The sequence below is a fragment of the Arachis stenosperma genome, chromosome 9, assembly GCF_014773155.1.
Source record: "Arachis stenosperma cultivar V10309 chromosome 9, arast.V10309.gnm1.PFL2, whole genome shotgun sequence".
Lineage (NCBI taxonomy): Eukaryota > Viridiplantae > Streptophyta > Magnoliopsida > Fabales > Fabaceae > Arachis > Arachis stenosperma.
This window is the reverse complement of record NC_080385.1, coordinates 156,582,324-156,598,509: the sequence shown is the minus strand read 5'-3', so window position 1 is coordinate 156,598,509 and position 16,186 is coordinate 156,582,324. Positions and strand designations below refer to the sequence as shown.

At 34.9% G+C, this 16,186-nt stretch overlaps 3 protein-coding genes across 8 annotated transcripts; all 3 read left to right on the top strand.

Annotated features, from left to right (window-relative positions):
- Positions 1–1,829: 1,829 nt before the first annotated feature.
- LOC130947413 (lipid phosphate phosphatase 2-like) lies at positions 1,830–6,195 on the top strand. Of its 4 annotated transcripts, XM_057876116.1 has the most exons (10): positions 1,850–1,936; positions 2,232–2,322; positions 2,595–2,688; positions 2,929–3,150; positions 3,362–3,449; positions 3,536–3,645; positions 3,986–4,076; positions 4,496–4,684; positions 4,789–4,848; positions 5,653–6,195. In XM_057876116.1, exons 4-10 carry the CDS (start codon positions 2,935–2,937, stop codon positions 5,847–5,849), a joined length of 951 nt encoding a protein of 316 aa, XP_057732099.1. In that variant the 5' UTR covers positions 1,850–1,936; positions 2,232–2,322; positions 2,595–2,688; positions 2,929–2,934; the 3' UTR covers positions 5,850–6,195. The 4 variants fall into 4 exon arrangements, with proteins under 4 accessions (XP_057732096.1, XP_057732099.1, XP_057732095.1 ...); XM_057876113.1 differs by lacking the exon at positions 2,595–2,688 and having other exon boundaries at positions 1,830–1,936; positions 5,653–6,190; XM_057876112.1 differs by lacking the exon at positions 2,595–2,688 and having other exon boundaries at positions 1,930–2,072; positions 5,653–6,190.
- Positions 6,196–7,363: 1,168 nt separating this feature from the next.
- On the top strand, positions 7,364–11,798 carry LOC130950518 (lipid phosphate phosphatase 2-like). 3 transcript variants are annotated; one of them, XM_057879040.1, is made up of 9 exons: positions 7,364–7,867; positions 8,178–8,580; positions 9,321–9,540; positions 9,666–9,753; positions 9,849–9,958; positions 10,061–10,154; positions 10,564–10,752; positions 10,836–10,895; positions 11,381–11,798. In XM_057879040.1, exons 3-9 carry the CDS (start codon positions 9,325–9,327, stop codon positions 11,590–11,592), a joined length of 969 nt encoding a protein of 322 aa, XP_057735023.1. In that variant the 5' UTR covers positions 7,364–7,867; positions 8,178–8,580; positions 9,321–9,324; the 3' UTR covers positions 11,593–11,798. The 3 variants fall into 3 exon arrangements, with proteins under 3 accessions (XP_057735023.1, XP_057735022.1, XP_057735021.1); XM_057879039.1 differs by having other exon boundaries at positions 7,364–8,068; XM_057879038.1 differs by lacking the exon at positions 8,178–8,580 and having other exon boundaries at positions 7,365–7,867.
- Positions 11,799–12,355: 557 nt separating this feature from the next.
- On the top strand, positions 12,356–15,966 carry LOC130948244 (amino-acid permease BAT1 homolog). The gene is made up of 8 exons (XM_057876954.1): positions 12,356–12,594; positions 13,050–13,310; positions 13,436–13,454; positions 13,542–13,761; positions 13,848–14,029; positions 14,367–14,656; positions 14,751–14,880; positions 15,205–15,966. Exons 1-8 carry the CDS (start codon positions 12,497–12,499, stop codon positions 15,550–15,552), a joined length of 1,548 nt encoding a protein of 515 aa, XP_057732937.1. The 5' UTR covers positions 12,356–12,496; the 3' UTR covers positions 15,553–15,966.
- The last annotated feature ends 220 nt before the right edge of the window (positions 15,967–16,186 follow it).

Genomic DNA, 16,186 nt, shown 5'->3' with positions numbered 1-16,186 from the left:
AACCCCTTCTGGGTTATCCTTGTCCTTCTAGCAAAATTTGTCTCCTTCGCAAGACACTTTATAGTCTTAAGCAAGCTCCTCACGAATGGTTTGACAAGTTCAGCACCACTATATGCAATCTCGGTTTCACTTGCAGCCCTCATGATAATGCTCTCTTTATTCGTAAAGTGAATGTGGAGTTGTTCTTCTGCTTTTGTATGTTGATGACATGATCATTACTGGAGATGATGTTGATGGTATCTCTGATCTCAAAGCCTCCCTTCAACGTATTTTTTAGATGAAAGATCTTGGTTCTCTCAGTTATTTTTTTGGTCTCGAGGTCATATCCAAAGATGATGGTATCTATCTCTCTCAAACTAAGTATGCTTCGAATCTTCTTGTTCGAGCCGGTATAATAAAGAATCGCACTGAGTCTACTCCTCTTGAGTCTAATGTTCGTTTTACTCCTATGGATGGCGTTGTTTTGGATAATCATACTCTTTATCGACAGTTAGTTGGAGTACTAGTCTACTTAACTGTCACCCGACCAGACATTGCCTATCCGGTTCATGTTCTTAGCCAGTTCTTATCAGCTCCTCGTACTACTCACTATACGGCAGTTTTTCGCGTTCTTCACTATATCAAAGGAACCCTATTTCATGGCCTTTATTTTTCTACATATTCATCTTTATCCCTTTAGGCGTACTCAAATGCTGATTGGGCTGGTGATCCCACTGATAGTCATTCTACTATTAGTTATTGTTTATTTCTTGGCGACTCTCACATTTTTTGGCAAGCTAAGAAGCAAACGTCCACTGTTCAATCAAACACGGAAGCTGAATACCGTGCTCACACTGATACCATTGCTGAGGTTATCTCGATTTGTTGGCTTCTCGAAGACTTGGGTGCACTGCAGTGCACCTCAACTGATATTTTTTATGACAACCGCAGTGCTATTCAGATTGCCCACAATGATGTGTCTCATGAATGCACCAAACATATTGAGATTGATTGTCACTTTGTTCGGCAACACATCCTTATTGATGTTGTTTATCTCATCGCTGTTGGAACACTAGATCAGATTGCTGATATCTTCATGAAGGCTCATCATCCAACTCATTTTCGAACTTTGGTATCCAAACTCAAGATGGTATCCTTAGCCCTCACTTGAGTTTGAGGGGGGATGGTAGAGAATAAGTTAGAATCAATATTAAATCAATTAGTATCATTTATATTTATATAGCATATTTGTATATTAATTATAGGATTGTATATTTTTATTACTCTAATTCTTCTAGCACCTATATATACCCTTTGTACATTATACTTTTTCACAACCTGAATAATACACTCTTTCAAATTACTCTTTTGTTTCTAACATTTTCCTTCTAGAGCTGCCTTTTTTTCGACATTTAGTGCTTATTGCAACATATTATTGCCGAAATTTGAGCAGTTACAAGCTTTAATGACATAATCGTTGTGGTATCTTGCCATTATTCCGTGAAGTCAGCCATGACCTTGATAGTTTCATCGATTATGTTCTTTTTTGTCCGGAACATGTATATATAATTTTTTTAGAATATATTACTAAAATGATAAGATATTAATAAAATTAATTTTATGTATATATAATATTTTCAATTTTGTATGGATAATTTATATTTATATATTATTAGTGTAAAAAAAATTACACAAAGGGGTAAACATAACATATTAACAATTATAATTGTTACCCATTAAAACTAAATTCATTTGTTATTTTGACCGGCGAGTAGTCAACTACTAACAATTCACAGAATCTATATATATTAGCAGAAAAGAGAAAAAAAAAAAAAAGAAAGAAGATTCTGATTAATTTAAAAATATTTTTGAAAAAGTTCGTTACCTCGGTTGTAGGATTGGATAAAGGGGTAAACCGCTCCGCCCCCGCCAAATTAAATTCATTTCAAAGTGGAAGGTTCGTTTCACTTCTAATTTCTAATCTCACCCACCAACGTTTCATTCTTCCGTCACCAGATTTTCTCGGAAAAAAAAGGGTTTTATTTCAAATTTTCCGGGACAAAACTAAAAAACAAAAAAGGAAAAAGACTTGAGTTGAGTATATTTAAATTCTCTCACTATAACAGTACTCTACGATTACGATTACTTTTGTTTCCCTTCCTTTCCTTCCTTCCAGTTTGGGATAAAACTTCTCACTCAGTCTTAACTGTTACCTTTTTGTTTCTATTTGTGTGCTTCATGTTAATAACCAGAATCTCGTGAGTGCTCTCGTTCGTTTATACTTTTATACACATGGCGTGGCGGGGCTTCATATCTTTTGGAAGAATATGGCCACCGTTTCAGGTAGTTATTCATTTTCTTCTTTTCTATACTTATATTACCACAATAATTTAAACTCAGAATTTGGATTTGGATATTCATTTGATTCTTTCCGCCGTACCAGTGGGATTTAATGTTGATTTGGTTTAGGATGTTAAAACTTCGAAGCAGGTAAAATTATCTTCTGGTAACTTCATTTACGTTTTAGCAGGGTTAATTGATGATGGAGACCTGATTATGCTTGAATTTTAATTGAAGCATGGAATAACCTAACTTTCAGTGGTTGTTTCAAATAGGTAGCAGCAAATTTATAGGGATAGAGACGTGTGGTCCATTTCTAATTAGGATGCGTGTGGTGTGGGTTGAAACTTGAGAGACTCCTCTTGATCCGTAAGAAACTTAGATCCAAAAATAAAAATTATCGACCATTTTCGTATGTATTAATCAACATAATTTTCCCAGTTTATTACTGTTTCTTCAACTGAAGAATTTTACGCTGATTGATTGATGCATGCAATAATCATGTGGTGCGGGAGGAAAATTTTCCGAGTAGTTTTATGTGACCATTTTGTACTCAAATGTTGCCTCTGTTAAATTAGATGTTTCTCTCTTGGTTGTTTCTTCCGGCAGGGACGGATGCCCCGGGTTGATCCTTCTGCTCACACAATCAAATCACATGGGGCTACACTTGCAAGAAATCACCTTCATGATTGGCTCATATTGCTGTTGCTCATAGTGATTGAGGTTATTCTTTTCGTCATTCACCCGTTTTACCGCTTTGTGGGAAGAGACATGTTGGAAGACCTTAAATATCCCATGAAAGAGAACACTGTTCCCGTATGGGCTGTTCCTGTAAGTTCCCTTCCTTAGACAGAATTAAAAGCTCATTGAATTGCTTCCATGTTAGGGGATCCCTTGCTTTGTTTTGATTTCTGTTTTCATTTCATTACGCCTGCATGAACTTGAATTATGTTTTAATAATAATGGCCTGAGCTAATTGCATATTTTTATTTAATGCAAGTAATTATGGTTGATATGTTTTTCCCTTCTTTGATGTGTCCAGCTATATGCGGTTCTGTTGCCAATGGCTGTTTTTCTTCTCTTCTATATGCGGAGGAGAGATGTTTATGATTTGCATCACAGTGTCCTAGGTAAACTTCGTATTTTGCATACTTTCACATACACAAATTAAAGCTGTTGATGAATTGGTAATAATGTTGTACTTCATTGCTAGCAGGGCTCCTGTTTGCCGTTCTGATTACCGCTGTCTTGACCGATGCAATAAAAGATGCAGTTGGTCGGCCCCGGCCAGACTTCTATTGGCGTTGCTTCCCTGATGGAGTAGAGGTTAGCAACTATCATTTAATGGACAATGTCGTTACATATATATACTAATATAACCACTTGATCATAGTTTCTCATACTCAATGTTTTAGTCTCTCCCAAGTGAATTTTGGCCCCATTTTGTTGTGGTAATGGTGGCATAGAAGGTATAAAGATAATAGGATGCGTCCATCTCTTGTATAGAGTTTCTGGATTATTCCTTGTCTATCTTTTTTATATACTTGTATGGTTTCATTTTATTAGGAGTTTTCAGATGGTTTTACAAGAACTGTAACTGCTGAAATTTCGTACAGAGGGAATGGTCTTTACTTATTTGTTATTTTCTATTCCATTAACCTTGTAGGTTTATGACAAATGGGGAGGTGTAGTGTGCCATGGTAAGGAAAGTGATATAAAAGAAGGACACAAGAGTTTCCCAAGCGGTCATACATCATGTGAGCAACAAAAAGTTTACAGTTCTCTTCTACTACAAGCTTTTGGTCCGAGCAGATTGGAATTAACAATGCATTTTTAGTAGTGAAGTCGAATCATAACATTAAATCAGTTGCTCTCACATATAACTGGGTTGATAATCTTTAAGAAACACGAAATTGGTGAAATGCAGTAATGTTTGTATTCTTATAAGATCGCATATTGTAAATCTAACGAAATTGGTAATCATCATTCACTTAAAATTTTCAGACAGTAGCAACAAATTCTTTCCAAAATCAGTGCTGAAGTTTATTATAGCCAATATCTCTCGTGTGCTGTTAAGTACATAAAATAATATCTTAATTTACTCATCAAATCAGTAGCTAATTCCTTCAGAAAAAAGTCTCTGTGTGGAACCTGATACTTATATTCACTTCTGCAGGGTCCTTTGCAGGATTGGGTTTTCTATCGCTGTACCTATCTGGGAAGATCAAAGCTTTTGATCGCCAAGGGCATGTAGCAAAACTATGCATCGTGTTTCTTCCGATACTTGCTGCTTGTCTAGTTGGAATCTCTCGCGTAGATGACTATTGGCATCATTGGCAAGATGTCTTTGCTGGAGGTCTTCTAGGTTGTTCTTAATGACTTAAATAGCTAGAAAAGTTTAAAAATGGCTTAGTCCCAGCGCTGAAAGATCAAATTTAAGTGAAACTCATTTGATTGTGTTTCTTGCAGGGCTGGTTGTAGCAACCTTTTGCTATATGCAGTTCTTCCCTCCCCCTTATAGTGATGATGGTAACACCTCATCTCTCTGTTTGACTTCTTCAGTATTTCAAACCTTGTTTACGTTGATTTCTCCGAAGTTTTTGATTCACAAATATATTTCCAAAATTAAGTCTTATGATATTAGAAACCTTAATATGTTGGGATCATACGAAAACTATCATAGAAGATTGTTGTGATATTGTAATTTTCTTATAGTTTTTACTTTTTACTATACCCTCTCACTCCCTATACCTATTAGATACTTCTTGAGAAGTTAACTTATTTTAGATAGCAAACAAGATAAAACATTGAGCCTTGCTTAATTAGTCACCTGCAATTTCTCCCTTCAAAGTCACTATTCTTCAAGGCCTTTTCCTCTGTCCCTCATTTAGAAGAAAATTTTAATCTCCTCATTCAAGTTACCTAGAGATATCATATATAGCACTTGCAGGTGCTTTGAACACTGTAGCAATAATCTAGTTTGTAACGAAGTCGCATTTGTGCTTAATGTGCCACTTTTGTCGTCCAATCATTATTTCAATTTTCAACTGAGAATAAGAACGGATGCCTCTGGCCTATAAGTGTAGTTAGGTGGAAGTTGGTTGTACTAGTATTAAATTCTGCATGATTTTGGATTTGATAACATTTTCAATGACAAATAAAAAATATTAAGGTGGATTTGGCCACTAACTTCAGGTTAGCCATGTGGTTGTGTTTGACCACCTTTACCAATAAGCTAAAATTTTGGCCATTCATGATGTCTGGATCAATGTATCATATACTCCTAGTTTGAAGCAGATTCCTCTAGCTGACTTTAAATTTGTTTCTCTTCAGGATGGGGTCCCTATGCATATTTCAAGGCGATGGAGGAAGCACGAGTCAATTCAAACACGAACCGGGATTCACCTCTTGTGCAGACCATGGAGGTTCCAGGGGGTGTGAATCAAGCACCAAGGAGAAATGGTGATACATTGCCCCCTTTCACTTATCATAGCCCAAGCTTGGAAGCGATGGAGCTTGGACAGAAGTGATCTGATGAATTCTTCTGCGTTAATCTTCTCCTTTGATCCTTGTGACTTTGCTTTTGTGTAAATTGAAATGAGGTTCTCAGTCTACACGGCAAACACTTGATTTTAGCAAAGTAGCAAATATTGTGCAGTTTCTGTTCATGCATTACTAGCACTGTTGCTGGGTAAACAGAAAATGGTGCATGCTTTTCCGCTTATTAAGTAGATAGAACGTAGCTTAGTGGAAGAATTTCTTTAGATTAGTGTTAACATATGAATAATACTTGATGGCATTTGAATAATAACCGTGGTTCTAAATGTTCTAGCTTCCTGTTCACCATTACTCACAAGTCATAATTTGACGCCTCAAACCAAAAATACATCAGTATTACTCTGTTAAAATTTATTTATCTACTACGGTTCTTGTAAAAACTTAAATTTGAATGTGCTATATGATTTGAGTTTTATATGTGAGCATTGAACAATTCAAAAGGAGAGGAGGAATGGTATAGTGCTTATAAGGATTTCCATGAAAGTAATGGATGATAAACAAAAGCATTAATAAATTTGTAAGATGCACATGCACTTTTCCAAGTTATCACGAATATCCAGCCAGCTGCATTGTCTGCTTGCTCGCATAACAATAAAGCCAATAAAAGAACATGTTTCTTGTAGCCCTAAAGGGCCTGCACGAGATTATCTTCGAAAATGAATCTTCTTAATTTTTTTTTCAATTATTTGGTAAAGTGTGATCTCTTATCTTAAACTCTTTAACTAGACAATTGAAAAAAAAAAAAGAGAAAATCTACTCCTATAATCTTCTACTAATTTTAGAATAAACTTATTACTTGAGCCTCTAGGTTATGTACTATATTATATTATTATATAATCTTATTACAGCAAGTACTATTCACTATGGTATTCAGCTAAACATTAAATAAATCATGAATCATAGGGGAAAGAAAGGAGACTTTTCCTTGACAGTATGTATTTTATTTTATATATTATTTGAGGTGTATGCCTGAGGAAATAATCATATGCAAATCAGTTGTCACCTCTTCTTAGCAATCAAAAGGTTGCTGGAGTAGTAAGCAATAACCACCCACCCATTTAATAAAAAAATCAATAAGAAATGTCTATAGCTAAAATAAAGTCCGCTAGGTTCTGAGAATTAAACAATATATTTCACATATAAACTGAAATTAGTCAAAATTTCATTAATGAAAAAGGGGATCTGAATTAAACCCCTTGCAGTTGCAAACGAGTTGATAGAGTTTGAATGGATAACTGACTAAATCCAAATAAGAAAAAGCAAAAGCCAAAAAGGAAAAGGGGCAAAGCGGGGTTGAGATACGATTACGAAGTTAAAGTGCATATAGAAAATATCCACTCTTGCCTTGAGTAGTTATGATTTGTGAACGCAATAATAGTAATTTTAACAATTGTATTGTATTTTACCTTTCCAAACGAAAGAAAAAAAAAATCAAATTATTCAAATTTATTTATTATTACACCATTGGCTTCTTTCTATGCCGAAGGTTCTCTCGCCACTCTGTCTGTGTGACCGTGTCGGTTGCTGTTCCTTTTTTTTCTTCTCCCCTCTTTCATTTTTTTTTCGGTGTTCTATAGGGAGTTTGAGTAGAGAGCAAATAATTAGTTGTAAATAACGAAAAACAAATAAAAGGTGACATAGGAAGAACCGAAGAAGATTACTCGTAAGTCGTAACAATTCTAATCAGCAATTATGAAGTTCAAATTCCCTATTTCCCTTTCATAAGTAGAAAATAGAATAACTGACCCGAAATCATGAAGGAAGCAAATTCCTAATAATTGAGGAGAATACAAAAGATAGAATATCGCGAAACCGCTTTGCGTTGTTCAACAACTCCACGCGCCTTCTCCATTGTTTCTGCTGCTTCCGCCTTTTTTGAATTTCCTTTCTCCTACATCACCACAAACGCGCATTCTCTCCCACGCATTTTCATATCATTCTTTCCTTCTGCTTAGCCTCGAATCTCGAACACGTGCATCTGAATCTGCAGGTCAGTTACTTTCTCTCAATCTCTTCGCATTGTGATTCCTCTTTGTTCGTTGCACGTTTCACTTTTGTGTCTCGGTTTTTCACGCTTTTGCTTCTTAATTTTCTGTTAAGCGCGACTTGTGTGATATTTGATAGCTTAAGTTGACTCCTCCTCGAAAATGCTCTTGTTTCCCGTGAAAACCGCTTCCACAGAATATTAACGGTTGGATTTGTGTGCTGATTGCTGAAACACTCTTCTCAATTGATGATTTTACTTATCAGAGATTCAGAGTTGGATGTGATCTTCTTTTATTTTTATTTTCTTTTTCCAGCTGTGGAACTCCTTGAGACAATTCTCGTTTTTCTTTACCTGTTCGACCGATGAATGAGTTTGAGCTAGCAAAAGGAAGAAAACTCTCCTTTTTTCTTTATGATTACTTTTTGAAGATTATACGCACTGCATATAGTTATTAACTTGATGATACCGGTGCCTGCTCAATAGCTAGGGCACAGAAAACTTACACCGTGATCATTATGAATTCTGTGGCTGGAATTAACCGTGCGATCTAGATAATTTTGGATTTTATATAGGTGTATATGTAATTATATATTTCTGGTGCTAAGAAATCGTGTGTTGACTCATTCTTGGCTAATTAGATGTCTAAAGGTTTTGCATTCCCCTGAGGAGGTTTAAGAGAACTCAGAGCTTGCGACTGTCACATCGTTTTGGGATAGGTCAATAATAAATTGTCTTGATTTTATTAAAGTCAATATCTTACCCGTGAATATGATTAATTTGAATGCTGCTTTCGTTGATTGCAATTCAACCCCAAATTGAACCGTGAACCTACATTCCTACCTACCTGTTAAAGTGTTTTATATAACACATTCCTACCTACCCTCATTCCATCTTCTTTTTGCTCCTCCTTTTTTGGAACCTGTAGTCTAAAAGTCCTTACATTCTTTTCCATTTCTCTTACCAATCTAAGCATGAAAAATATATCAACGAAATCATATGCATAACAATATACTGTGGTTCAATGGTAATGACAAATTGACAATGGTAGTGATTACATGTTTGCTCGAGATCAATATGAGGCACAACATTAAATAAATAAAAACCGAAAAAATGGAACTATACATTCAGGTTTATTACTCTAAAAAACTTGTCACTCTAAGAATTTGAGGTGTCTTTGTGTACAAAATTGGGCTTGGGAAAAAGTGGAGAAAAATCATTCAGACGCCAAACTACATAGTTCTGGATTGTGAATTTTCTTTCTTCTTGGGTGAAGACTGTTCCCCAATCCTATCTACTGAATTAATAGGATCTATCCCGCTAGTGTTCTGTTTTGTCAGTTTCACATGATTTGTAACAGTGTGTTTGTTTTGTTCTCCTTTCTGATTTTGCTTTTGGTAAATTTCCTTAAATTTTATGGTACCTTAATTCCTTCTTCCTATTTTCTCATTGGAAGCAGAGAAATGCCAGAAATTCAATTGGGTACACACACTATCAGATCACATGGAACTAGTGTGGCAAGAATACATATGCATGACTGGTTTATTCTTTTGCTTCTTGTGATCATTGATGCTGTCTTGAATATAATAGAGCCATTCCATCGTTTTGTTGGACGGGATATGATGACAGACCTTAGCTACCCATTGAAAGATAATACTATTCCCTTTTGGGCAGTTCCGGTATGTTGTATTTCCAAGAATGGTCTTAAAAGAAATTTACACCTATACAGATATTAAAGCTATATTACCCATTGGTTTGATCAACATTCAAGATATAATCTCTTGACTGTGTACTTTCTGAGCAGATCATTGCAATATTGTTGCCGCTGGTCATCTTTCTTATTTACTATTTCATTAGAAAGGATGTTTATGACTTTCACCATGCTATATTGGGTACGTCTCTGAACCTTGTAAAAGTTTTTTGTTATTTGTTATCCTTCCTGTTTGCAGATCACTGATACACGAACATATTGTAAAATGCACACCAGGCCTTCTATATGCAGTCCTCATTACTGCTGTGATAACTGATGCTATCAAAGATGGTGTTGGACGACCACGGCCAGATTTCTTCTGGCGTTGTTTTCCTAATGGAAAAGGGGTGGGTTTTCAACATCAACTACTGAGCCTGTTTTATTCCCTTTAATGTTGCACTTTGTATTTCATTGCTGAATAAAAATGACATTGGTGCATGACATATCAGGTGTATGATCAAGTAACAACTGATGTTATGTGTACTGGAGATAAAAGTGTTATCAAGGAAGGGCACAAAAGCTTCCCAAGTGGACATACCTCCTGTATGTAGCCTTTGACGATCTTAAATTAGAATTACATTCTCTTCTAATATATTCTTTTTTCTAATTCAAAAATCTTTAGTATAACTACAAAGTCAGAAATTGTTCATGGATGAGTTTGGTTAAAAAGAATAAGGATACGAGAATCTTTGAACCCTATTTAAGAATAATATACTTACGCAAAAGGTTGAGGTTTTGGTGGTATTAGAATAGTTAGTTTATCAACCTTGTGATTTTTGAAAAAAAGGCTTCCCGTAGAGTTGGCATTTTTTGTGTGGTGGTCCATCTCAAGAATGTGTTATTCTGTTCTTGTTTTGTAATTTACTACTTCCTACATGAATGACAACAATATAAGAAAATAAAGTCTCCTTTTTTGCTTTTATTTTTTTTAATTATTTTATGTTTTATCCAGGGTCCTTTGCTGGTCTTGTTTATCTGTCTTGGTATCTATCTGGAAAAGTTAGGGCGTTTGATCGTAGCGGTCACATTGCAAAGCTCTGTCTTGTTTTCTTTCCAATCCTCATGGCATCTATGGTTGCTGTCTCTCGTGTTGATGATTATTGGCATCATTGGCAAGATGTGTTTGCTGGAGGCCTAATAGGTTTGTTATTTAAAGTTAAATTTATTATTAACATTTAAGTAAATCTTTTGGTAAAGTTTCTTATGCAGACTTTTGCTATGCAGGGAGTGTAATTGCTTCCTTTTGTTACTTGCAATTCTTCCCACCACCATATGACACTGATGGTATGACTATGAATTGTTATCCTTTCTAGTATGTGTTGCAAAATCTGTCACATCTAACATCTTATACTGCAAGTTTAGTATGTGTTGCAAAAAAAGAATGTTTAACATGTTCTGTGTCCTATATATTCTATGATCATATGATTTGATGCTGTTCCTAATATGATTTAAGCTTCTATAAATATTAACAAAACTATTATTAGATTAGTAAATAATATATTTTGCAGAACTGTTGCCACGTAAATTTGTTGGAGCTGAGTGAAAATTTGTCACTTGATGTTTTCTTTCGATTTAAGCAATGGATTAGCGTCTTTGTTTATGCGGCCAATCTTTTGTCTAATTGTCTAAGGACTAAGATCCTCGGCCCTGTTATTCAGGTGTCTTGAAGCATAGATGGCTTTTCGTTTGGCTTGTTTACACAAGTGTTGTTCATGAATGATTACTTGATTTCATTTTTCAAGAATAATATGATACTGTCACATATGCAGGGTGGGGGCCTCATGCATATTTCCGGATGTTGGCTGAATCTCATAATGCCGCTCGACCCTCTTCCGCCAATAATGACAGCCAGCGAGTGCAGTCCTCTGAGCTTCAGGCAGTAACTTTGTATATCCCACCTCACCAGGAGGGAGATACACGAAGCAATAGCTGGGATTCAAGCCCCATGTTAGGCGCACCACAAAATGTCAGGACACACTGACTGCTGTAAAGAGATTGGAAAGATCACCGGGTGTAAAAATTTTACGGGTTTGAGTTTTAGTTGCAGATAATAGACATTAGCATCATCCTGTTAGATATATATGCGGATGTCGATCTCTTTGGTTTTAACTTTTGAGCTTCTTATTGGATTAGAAATATCTTGTAAGTTCGTTATCCTTTTTATATAATGCTTAGTTTTTACAGTCACTTGTTTCCAGTACATATACTAACACTACTCTATACATCATATATCGTTGGTTGAATGATTATTAGTGAAACGTAATTGTTGTTAGGTTTAAATGTCCAAAACTAATTTGTCATGTTTAATTTTTCCCTTAAAATAGCATAATGTGAGAGAAAAATAATTGAATAAACAAGGAGCAAAGCACCGATAAATCTGTAAATACATATTAGTCGCTGTTCATATTTACGAAGTCCCCAAGAGTTTTATAAAGAGCAACCTTAAATGTTTTGAGTCATCATAACTACAAAAATCAATGGTCATGTGTTTATATATAAATACGTATATTGTTTAACTTGTACAGATAATTAATTTAATAATTACTTTTTTTATATACACATAATATAATTGTCATATTAAGTATAAATGGATTTTCAAGTTAAAAAATATCAATTATAGTAGTCATGATTTTTTAATTTGACTATTGACAATTTGACGTACCTAACTTCCCAATGACTCGAAATAAAATGTTTGTTAATGGCCGGACAATATTTTAAAGAAAGATATGACAAAAAATGGAGGGAAAGTCAGCAACAAACGACAACCTTGAACGTTATTTATTCTGGCAAAGATCAAACGGCGAGTGCTTAAAGACCCTGCTTCTCTGTTTGTCTGCCTAGTGTAACTGCTGCAAGCAAAGCTACAGAGCAGCAATACTGAAAAGATGACAATCCCATCTGATAGTGAAGCTGCTTCTCTTGATTCTGGGCTTGTCCGCCTTCACGAACTCGGCTACAAGCAAGAGCTCAAGCGTGATCTCTCGTTAAGTTCTCTCCTTTTTCACCTTTCATTTTCATTTGCTAACTAGTTTGCTATTTAGATCCCAAGAATAGGATATTTTGAAATACTACTATTAGAAACTCACTTCACTTATAAATAAACTACTTGTTTGAGAAGTTTTAGTTTAAATTTTGTTTAATTGATATTGAGAAAAGTTGTTTAAATTTAATTAGTGCTGAATGAATTTGATTTTACTTCATTTCCACAAAACAATTTTATTATTTTTTACTTTTGAGTGGTAAGTTCTTTTTCTTTTAACCAATATTTTTAATTTTGATTTTTTGTATATGGATTAACATCACTATAGAATCTCAATACCTAAACATGATTGATTGTCTTGACTAATAAAATTTGGTAAGTTTTTGTTTTAGTACTTGCATTTTGTTTTGGGTTGGATTCACGGTTTTTTATTTTGATTCCTAAATTTATACATGCAGGGTCATCTCAAATTTTGCACTTACATTTTCTGTTATATCCGTGCTGACTGGTATAAGTACTCTTTACAATACCGGTTTAAACTATGGTGGTCCAGTTTCGATGGTGTATGGCTGGTTGGTAGTTTGTATCTTCACCATGCTTGTTGCTCTATCAATGGCTGAGATTTGTTCAGCATATCCAACTTCTGGTGGTCTCTACTTTTGGAGTGCCAAGCTTGCTGGTCCTCGATGGGCACCCTTTGCCTCTTGGATCACTGGCTGGTATGAAATTTCTCTTCATACTCATTCTTCGTCGCACATTGAGCCAATTCATAATTCATTCCTCTCCACTAGTAGAAATGATGAGTTGCTGAGTATATATAACACAATGTTGGTTTCCCATGCAGGTTCAATATCATTGGCCAGGTATTTTTGAAAAATCACATAATCTAGTATTTTTAAAGGTTTTTGATGACCCATTTGACCAAGTTTTGAAATTTTTTTCATTTGCAGTGGGCAGGGACAACAAGTATAGACTTCTCACTAGCACAACTGATTCAGGTTATCATTCTCCTTAGTACTGGTGGGAAAAATGGTGGTGGATATGTGGCATCTAAATATGTAGTTATTGCTATCCATGGTGGGATTTTGCTCCTACATGGTATAATAAACAGCCTCCCTATCTCAATCTTATCACTCTTGGCAAACTTGGGTACTGTTTGGAATGTTGTAGGTAGGAAGAATGTTCTATTTGAATTCTCTTTTTCAGTTTAGGGGAAAAGATTTTGAATATCTAATTGGAACTTGAAAAACTTTCAGGTGTTTTTGTGCTTATTATCCTGATCCCATCTGTTGCAACGAAAAAAGCGAGTGCCAAGTTTGTTTTCACCGAGTTCAATACAGATAATGGGGTTGGAATCAATAGCAGACCTTACATATTTGTTTTGGGACTTCTTATGAGTCAGTATACCCTAGCCGGGTATGATGCATCAGCTCATATGGTGAATATTTAAGTATTAGTTTATATAAGTTGATTTTCAACTTCAAAAATATTGGTGCTATTCATTTACTGTTATAATCCATGCTGACAGATAAACAAAGGGAAAATTGAGAAAGTTAGAATTGGATTTTGTTAATGGTGAGATTTAGATTTACATTAGAGATACACACTACATATAGGATGGTAACTATCAAGAAACTAACACATTGTGGTAGCCAACATCCAGAAGTAATTAACCTCTATTTAAGTCACTAATATCTCTAAAATTTAACTTGACTGGTTGAGTGATTAAAGGATTGGACTAAGATTTTTCTTTTATTGAAAACTTCAATTTTCAGACGGAGGAAACCAAGAGATCTGATATAAATGGACCAAAAGGAATTATCAGCTCAGTTGGAATATCTATTGTTTTTGGATTTGGTTACATATTAGGCATTACCTTTGCAGTTACTGATATCCCTTACCTATTGAGTCAAGACAATGATGCTGGTGGATATGCCATTGCTCAAATATTTTATATGGCATTCAAGAAAAGATATGGCCATGGATTTGGGGGTATTATGTGCTTGGTGATTATTGCTATTGCCATATTTTTCTGTGGTATGGGTTCAGTTACCAGCAACTCAAGGTAAATGTACCTGAAATTTGGTGCTGTGCATTTGGCATTTGCATATTAGAGGCTTTATAATCTCTCTAGTTGCTTATATTTAAATAATGTACAGGATGGCTTATGCTTTCTCAAGAGATGGGGCCATGCCCTTGTCATCATTGTGGCATCAAGTTAATAAGGAGGAGGTTCCTATAAATGCTGTTTGGCTTTCTGTTTTGATTTCATTTTGCATGGCTCTAACGGTATGTGCTTTTTTATTTTGTTAAGGAATATTAAATATTTTAAATTTCAAAATGCTCTTCAAACTACATCTTCTCTTATTTGTCCTTGGCAACAATGTAGAGGAACTAGTATTTATCTAACTCTGCTAGAGATTCATAAGCACTATTCAGTTTATAGTCTCTAGTACAAGTGTTGTGCTAACCGAAAGTAGAAACTAAATAACAGAATTGTAACTAACCACTAACTGTGAGCTAACCAATTCTACATAAACAATGCTATGTGAGTGTATGAAATCTGTTCTTGGCAAGTATCTAACTCTACTGTCAACTATAATTCTATTGCAGTCTCTTGGAAGCATGGTAGCATTTCAGGCCACAGTGTCAATAGCAGTGATTAGTATCTATATAGCATATGCCCTTCCAATATTCTTCAGAGTGACATTGGCAGCAAAGCATTTTGAGCCTGGGCCTTTCAACTTGGGCCGGTATGGGCTCATTGTGGGCTGGGTTGCAGTTATCTGGGTTGTCATAATCTCAGTACTCTTCTCACTGCCTGTTTCCTACCCAATAACTATTGAGACACTTAACTATACCCCTATTGCTCTTGGATGTTTGGTAATTCTTATAGTTTCTTATTGGATCATCAGTGCTCGCCATTGGTTTAAAGGCCCTTTAACCAATATAGATAAATGAAGTTGTGTTCATTATATTTAGTGACTTATATATAATAATAATAATAATGTCTCTTGGCATATCAGAATTTGATATCAGCATCTAATATTAATATAAAAAACACTCAAGACCATACTAAGAAAATCTGCTTTGGTTTAAGTGTTGATATTTGTTTATGGTCAGCATTTTGGGTTGATAATTTGACCTTGTAATTAAGAATTGTGATTTTTCTTTTGAATACCTAAATACCAAGACTTTAGATCAAAATACAAAAGGAGAAGGGGATGTAAATAAGAAAAGTGAGATGTGATCCACCGACGCTTTTTCTTCTCTTGATTCTGGGCATGCACGTCTTCACTCTTCATGAACTCGGTTACAAGAAAGAGCTTGATCTTTCGTTGAGTCGTCTCCCTCCTTTTCTTTCATTGCCTTGCTTCTCCCTGAAATTCAAACAAATAAAAAAGATTTACAAAAATAGTTCGCTAAATTAACTATTTTTATAAAATATATATTAAAAAAGAAAATATATATTAAAATATTTATATATAAATATAGAATAAATTTACTATTCCCAATAAAATAAGATTACAAATTTATACTCTGCACAGTTTGACGTAGCTACCTTCCTAATGACTTGAAAGAAAATATTTGGATA

Coding starts and splice junctions, on each gene's coding strand:
- LOC130948244 (XM_057876954.1), top strand. CDS start 12,497: ATGACAATCCCATCTGATAGTGAAGCTGCTTCTCTTGATTCTGGGCTT. Junction 13,762..13,847: donor TACTGTTTGGAATGTTGTAG/GTAGGAAGAATG, acceptor AAAAACTTTCAG/GTGTTTTTGTGCTTATTATC. Junction 14,030..14,366: donor ATGATGCATCAGCTCATATG/GTGAATATTTAA, acceptor TTCAATTTTCAG/ACGGAGGAAACCAAGAGATC.
- LOC130947413 (XM_057876113.1), top strand. CDS start 2,272: ATGGCGTGGCGGGGCTTCATATCTTTTGGAAGAATATGGCCACCGTTT. Junction 3,646..3,985: donor GCTTCCCTGATGGAGTAGAG/GTTAGCAACTAT, acceptor TTAACCTTGTAG/GTTTATGACAAATGGGGAGG. Junction 4,685..4,788: donor CTTTGCTGGAGGTCTTCTAG/GTTGTTCTTAAT, acceptor TGTTTCTTGCAG/GGCTGGTTGTAGCAACCTTT.
- LOC130950518 (XM_057879040.1), top strand. CDS start 9,325: ATGCCAGAAATTCAATTGGGTACACACACTATCAGATCACATGGAACT. Junction 9,959..10,060: donor GTTTTCCTAATGGAAAAGGG/GTGGGTTTTCAA, acceptor ATGACATATCAG/GTGTATGATCAAGTAACAAC. Junction 10,896..11,380: donor ACCACCATATGACACTGATG/GTATGACTATGA, acceptor TCACATATGCAG/GGTGGGGGCCTCATGCATAT.